This window comes from Octopus bimaculoides, chromosome 13 (assembly GCF_001194135.2).
Source record: "Octopus bimaculoides isolate UCB-OBI-ISO-001 chromosome 13, ASM119413v2, whole genome shotgun sequence".
Taxonomy (NCBI): Eukaryota; Metazoa; Mollusca; class Cephalopoda; order Octopoda; family Octopodidae; genus Octopus; species Octopus bimaculoides.
The window spans coordinates 8,942,522-8,950,010 of record NC_068993.1 but is presented as its reverse complement, the minus strand read 5'-3'; the positions used below and the strand labels follow the sequence as shown (position 1 = coordinate 8,950,010).

The 7,489-nt window shown below is 37.0% G+C and overlaps 1 protein-coding gene across 1 annotated transcript in view; it reads left to right on the top strand.

Moving 5' to 3' along the window:
* Positions 1 to 3,323: 3,323 nt before the first annotated feature.
* The window catches only part of LOC106884190 (tryptase-2), an 11,435-nt gene continuing 7,269 nt past the window's right edge, over positions 3,324 to 7,489 (top strand). Inside the window, exon 1 of the mRNA XM_014935427.2 lies at positions 3,324 to 3,463. Within this exon, the coding sequence (XP_014790913.1) occupies positions 3,388 to 3,463 (76 nt within the window). The 5' untranslated portion in view covers positions 3,324 to 3,387. The remainder of the gene's footprint in view (positions 3,464 to 7,489) is intronic.

Genomic DNA, 7,489 nt, shown 5'->3' with positions numbered 1-7,489 from the left:
AAACACACCAGCATCGGTTGCCAAGCCATGCTGGGGGGACAAGCACAGACACACAAACACACACACACATATATATACGACGGGCTTCTCTTCAGTTTCCGTATACCAAATCCACTCAGAAGGCTTTGGTCGGCCCGAGGCTATAGTAGAAGACACTTGGCCAAGGTGCCACGCAGTGGGACTGAACCCGGAACCATGTGGTTGGTAAGCAAGCTACTATATATATGCACACACACACATGTGCGCACACACACACTCCTACACACACACACGCACACACACGCATGTGCTCGGTGAGCTGGCAACACCGTTAGAACTCCGGGCAAAATGCTTAGTGGCATTTCATCCATCTTTTCGTTCTGGGTTCAAATTCCGCCGAGGTCCACTTCGCCTTTCATTCTTTCGGGGTGGATAAAATAAGTTCCAGTTGAGCACTGGGGTCGATGTAATTGTACCAAACTTCGAAACCAATCTATCTATCTATCTATCTATCTATCTATCTACAAAAATATTCTATAATTAAAAACATAATTCTAATCAGGGGTCAGCTAATTGCTTCACCACGCACCGACTTTAGAAATAGCAGTTAAACTGCCTTTTCTACTTCCATAAAGATCTCCCAGACAGTAACACACTTTTTTTAAGTAGGCAAAAAGAAAAAAAAAACAATTGAAGATGAGAAATAAGTAAGTAAATATAACTTTACTTTAATCTCGAAACGCGTATAACTTTACTTTAATCTCCAAACGCGTATGTAGCTAATCCGAGTCGTGTGGATTCGTTGCTTTTTTCTTTATACTAACATAAAAAAGTATGTTACTGTCTGGGAGATCTTTATGGTTGTAGAAAAGCAGTTTAACTGCTATTTCTAAAACCGATACGTGGCGAAACAATTAGCTGACTCCTAATTATAATCATGTTTATAATTATAGAATATTTGTATAATTTTACCTATAAAGGTTATTTTAACGTACCGAACTACTTGGTAAAATTATTGATAATTAATTAATTAATTAATTTTACCCTTTTATTATTATCTGTCTATCTATCTATCTATCTATCTATCTATCTATCTATCTATCTATCTATCTAAACCATAAAAAATCAGGAGTTATAAGAGGTGAATATATTTATTCAACCACTTGACATCCTTAAGGTTACAGCCGTTTTGTAGCCTTCTCCATGCAGTAATAATTTCAGCGTGCAAGAAATTATGCTTACATATTTGCATTAATATGCATGTCGATATTATACAATACAATTGCATATTCACAGATCGAGGCAAATAAAGAAAGCTAGCTCATCAGAACATCATGGTTAGACCAATGTTGCGACCCTGGACCTTTGGCAGTTGAATCGTTGGTGTAAAAATGATGTTCTGATGTTCTGATGAGCTATTAGGTTGTTCCGAAAGTAATGGCCGATTTCAGAAATATAATTTTATTCTGGAAAAATTAACAATAGAAATGTTTTGATTAGACAAAGTATGAACAGTGAATATCTCTGCATCTCTGCCATCGATCAACGAGAGTATTTATGCCTCGTTGATAAAAACTTATTGGCTTTGATGCTAAGAAATCTTTGAAAGCTGATTCCACCTCTGGTTTGGACCTGAAAGTTTTATCACTTAAAACCGTGTTTAAATGCTTTTAAAAAATGGTAGTCAGTGGGTGAAAGATCAGGAGAATATGGAGGACGTGGTAAAGTCTCGTATCCCAGGTCTGTGATTTTCTGCAGCGTGATTCTTGCAACACGTGGCTTTGCATTATCATGGAGCAGAATTGGGCCACGCCGATTCACCAATGCAGGTCTCATTTTTTGCAAGTGAGCATGCATTTCAGCGAGTTGATTGCAGTAAAACTTTGCGGTAATGCTCTGGTTGGCTTCCAGAAAGCTGTAATGGACAGCACCAATTGCAGACCACCAGACAGTCACTAATACAACTTTGGCTTTGGAAAATGTTTGGGGGACTCGTCACGATCAAGCCATTGACCTGATCGTTTACGGTTATCATAAAGGATCCACTTTTCGCCACAAATGACTATTCGGTCAAGAAAAGGATCATTGGTGGTTTCGCAGAAAGAGCATCGAGTACACTTCAAAATGCTGAACTTTTGATTTTCATTGAGCTCATATGGTACCCATTCATCGAGCTTTTTCACCTTACCAATTTTCTGCAGATTGCGTGAGACCGTTGCAATACCGACACCAAGAGCCTGAGACATTTCTCTGACACTTTGACGTGGGTTTTGTTCAACAATTGCTTTCCATTGTTCATTGTCAAGACTGCATGGCCGTCCTCTCCCTTCTTTATCTTCAAGGCTCTCATCAACACTACGGAATTTCTGAAATCATCTTCGTACCGCGCGATTACTTGTGGACCCCTCTCCCTATGCTCTATTCATATTGGCAGCAGTTTGGGAGGCATTGTGCCCAAGCTTGAACTCATGCAAGAAAAGTAAGCGAAGCCCTTTTTGTCATGTTCATAATTAAGGGCGCCTATGCTTCAAGAATGTTTTCTGTCTGAAATAATTAGAAAATTATTAAAGAGCATACATCAATTATTAATTTTGTCGAAATTCACCTAAAATATAATTAAAATACTATGATAAAATTGCGTTTCAAAACATAACACTTAGAACGGCCATTATTTTCAGAACAACCTTATAGTTTTCTCCATTTGCATTGATTTGTGAATATACAATTGTATTGTATAATGCCGGGCCTGCATATGAATGCCTTTCATCCTTTCGGAGTCGATAAAATAACTACAAGTGAAACATTGAGGTCGATGTAATCGACTATCCACCTTCCCCAAATTTCAGGCCTTGTGCCTATAGTGGAAAGAATTATTATTGTTATTATTATTATTATTTTTATTGATAAATTAAGTACCAGTTACGTATTGGGTCGATCTAATCGACTAGCCCCCCTCCTCCAAAATTTCAGGCCTTGAGCCTATAGTAGAAAGGATTATTATTATTATTATTATTATTATTATTATTATTATTATTATTATTATTATTATTGATTTATACTTTGTATTTACGCAAGTATGGTTGGTGATTGACTGTCATGCCAGATGATTGACTGTTAAAGCCAGATGATTAATAAAAAGTACAAAAAAGGCAAAAACTGCAAAAATCTCACAAACAAGCACGCACACACATACACACACCTTCTCACACAACACACACATACACACACACATGCACACCTACTCTCTCTCTCTCTCTCACACATACACACACGCTCTTTCTCTCTCTCTCTCTTCCCCCTCTCTCACACACGCACACACATATCAGCGTTTGTTATCGATCGTACGATTCAGTAAATAAAAGCCAGTATTTTTCTGGGAATTGGTTTGGATACAACTTCGAGGTAGAAATGGCATCTAAAGCTAACCAGTTGAACAACAAATATGTCACGGCGGTTTTAGTGGTATTGTCCTGCCTTCCGTTAGGTGAGTTATTGGCTGTATATTACTATTATTATTATTATTATTATTATTATTATTATTATTATTATTATTATTATTATTATTATTATTATTATTATTATTATTATTATTTACTTTTAATCTGCATCTTTGTTACAGTCACTTGCCGAGATACACCCAGCGTCCTGGGGTGAGTGAAGGATAAGAGATGTTACAGTGTGACTGAAAGCTTGGGGAGGGGAGGTAGTGAAGTATCTTCAAGTAATACAACACAAACATTTAAATGGATAGGCTTTTTCTAAGGATATAAGCAGTACTTGTCAGCACAGTCTTTTGGATTTCTCTGAGACATGGTTCTCCAGGGATCTTACCTAGATGTTTCTGACGTCCCCTTTTTTATCATACCTATGGCATCTACAATAACAGGAACAGTTCTCGCTTTAAGATGCCACATCTTTTGTATTTCAATTTCCGGGTCCTTATATTTACTTAGTTTGTCAAATTCTTTGACAGATATATTTTTATCATTGGAACACTTACATTCGTTAGTGCACAAGTATTTTCTTCCTTGTCTTTAATAATTATGTCTGGTCGATTAGCCTGGATCGTTCTGTCAGTGTAGACTGAAAAATCCCAGAGGATAGTGACATTTTTACCTTCAACGATTGACTTAGGATGATGTTCGTACCAGTAAGTAGGGGTACTGATTTTATAGTGTTTACATATTTTCCAATGTAAATACCGTCCTACCCTATCGTGGCGATTTTTATATTCGTTTGGTGTCAACACAGGACATCCCGAGACGAGATGGTCTATTGTTTCGTCAAATGTGTCGTAGAATCTGCATTTAGGGTCAGAACCGTTTTGAAGAACGTTAACCTGGTAGTTTTTTTGTGAGCAAGCTTTGGTCTTGTGCCGCCAGTATGAAACCTTCCGTCTCTGCTTTCAGTCCTATTATTATTATTATTATTATTATTATTATTATTATTATTATTATTATTATTATTATTATCATCATCATTGAGTAAGAGAGCAGTGCATGCCATCAAAGTGACACTGGGGTGAAATATATAAAGCCCAGTATACCCATCATGACTATCCGTCTGATAAGGGTACACCTGGTACATGCATCACAACCATATGTGCGCTTTGCAGCATTTCGTCCGTCTTTAAATTCTACTTTCAAATTTTGCCGAGGTTGACTTTGCCCTTCATCTTTTCGGAGTTGATAAATTAAGTTCTAATCAAGCATTGGGATCGATGTAACAACAACAACAACAACGATGATGATGATGATGATGATAATGACCATGATAATCATCATCATCTTTATCATCTTGTTTTAATTGGATATAGACAGCAACACCTTGATATGTCCTGTAATGTATTTTGATATGTCCAGAATAAAGAATCCAGATTGGATGTAACTGACGGTTTCCTCAATTTGGCCATGCAGGCAATAATAAAGTTTGATGTTCTGCTTACAGATATATAATCTTGGTGGAGACTATGTGGACAGTTAACAGCAGGATCTTGAGACGGTGGATACATCTTGAGCAATATTTTGAGTTGGTAATTTGTGTGTTAAAACAATTCAATTTGGTAGAATAAGTGAATAAGTTGGTTTATTTTGAGAAAGTAGAGACGTGGAAGTTTCGAGCAAAAATAATACTTCGTCAGTGCGAGAGAGAAAGAGAGAGAGAGAGAACATGTACTTTATTCTCCGTATAAACTTCAGGGCTATGCGGCGGATTATACCACATAATGTTCCTAGATATGACTATCCATATAGAAACCGTATGTTAACGTGTACAAATGTTCTAGAGACTTCCGGTCCACGCTCTAATCTCGTCAAATCTTTTGATTTAAAATTACTTTTATTTAAATATGATTTAAAAAGAAAGTTTTCGTATATTTTATTATTCTTTAAAATTACTATTTATTTACACAGTTTTCATTCAATGTTTACCACAATCTTCGGCGCCATTATTAATCTTTTATTATTGTCGAAGATGTTTTTTGACGTTTTTCTAGAGATTGGTTTTGCGTAATTTTCATTTGTTTTTTCCTTCCTTTTTGCTCATTTGAATATTGTACATTAGGAAATCGACTGTGAAATTCCTGAAAAAGGCCGACAAAGTGGAAACTGTGAATCCATCTGTCGGATGAATATTCAAAGGATACAAACATTGTGACTAAATATTGAACGATGTTGTCTTTCTGTTTCTAACCAAGAGTTCTCGTGCTATATACATATATACATACATACATACATACATACATACATACATATATACAGTTTTCATACTCATATATGGATATATGTGTGTGGTGTGTGTATGTGTTTGTGTGTATGTATGTACGCACACAAACACATACACACACACACACACACACACACACACACACACAAATATGAGAGAAAGAGACAGAGAGAAAGAGGGGAGAAAGTGAAAATGAAAATAAGAAACATGCAGATATAGATATAGATATGTATACATATGCATATGTAAATGCTCACGCTTCTCTCTCTCTCTCTCTCTATATATATATATATGCATGCATATGCATATATGCATACATACACACATACACACCCTACCACCCACACATATTTGAACTTACCCCAGTATCTTTTAATCAGTTTTTGCAGCAATAGCTGTTGATGTTACTATTATCTCCCTTCTTTAAGTTTCTTTACAATGGGGAAGAGGGTGCTTCTATCGCTGTTGTTTCAGATACTGCACTTCCTGTGGCAGCAGCAGCAGTGGTTGTAGTAGTAGTAGTAGTAGTAGTAGTAGTAATGGTTGTTTTTTAATTAGTTTTTAATTAGTTTTCTTAATTAGTCGCTATTGTTATTATCTGTTTGTGTTAAGGCGGTGAGCTGGCAGAATCGTTAGTTCGCCGGACAAAAATGCTTAGCGGTATTTTGTCCGTCTTTACGTTCCGAGTTCAAATTCTGCTGAGGTCGACTTTGCCTTTCATCTTTCTGGAGATCGATGAAATAAGTACCATCTGAGCACTGGGGTCCATGTAATCGACTTATCCCTTCCCCCCAAATTGCTGGCCTTGTGCCGATATTTGAAACCAATTGATCGCTGTTGTTATTTTTTGTTACTTAAGGTGGCGAGCTGGTAGAACCGTTAGCATTCCGGGGAAAATGCTTAGCGGTATGTCGTCCGTCTTTACGTTCTGAGCTCAAATTCCAGCGATGTCGGCTTTGCTTTTATCCTTCAGGAGATCGATAAAACCAACAGCAGTTGAGCACAGGGACCTATGTAATCGACTTAGCCCCTCTCACCAAATTTCCCAAAATTTGAAACCGTTTTTTTTTGAGGATGAGCAATGACTGAAACTAGTCTCTGGATGCTGGCTTTGCTGGGTGGAAGTGCTTATCTCCCCTTTGAAAACATAAGGACACAGGATTTGTGTCAAGTCCAACAGGAAACGGTGTTTCCTAGGGCTAAGTAACTAGTATTCTTCCCTTTCATGGGACTGTTACATTAATTTGACAACATACTATCACTTTATCGTTTTTTGTTCGTCTTTATCTTTTCGTCTGACTTACACAAAATATTTTTAGTTCAAAGATGGAGAAGTTTTAATTGAACTTAACTGTTCTTATCACTGCCCACTTAATAACGTGTTAGCAACAAAGTTTGTTATTTGAATACAAATTTGGAACCCAACATGGCGATTGGTGGTGGTGGCGATGGTGCTCTGGTGATGTTGCTGTTGGCTGAAAATGCAGAGAGCTTATCAAATGTTATCAGAGGTCGAGAAGCACTTGCATGTGGGAGCAAAAATATATTTATATCGAATTCTGAGAGAGATAGCGTGCGCTTCTGCAGCATTCTCTGATTATCATAGCTTCTTGACTAACTTCACCTTGATACGGAGCGACTTGCCGACACATTCTAGTTGCGTTATAATGTCAAGCTTTTTCCTTGTTGACTGTGTGTGTGTGTGTGTGTGTGTGTGTGTGTGTGTGTGTGTGCATATATATATATACTCCGGTATATATATATATATATATATATATATATATAT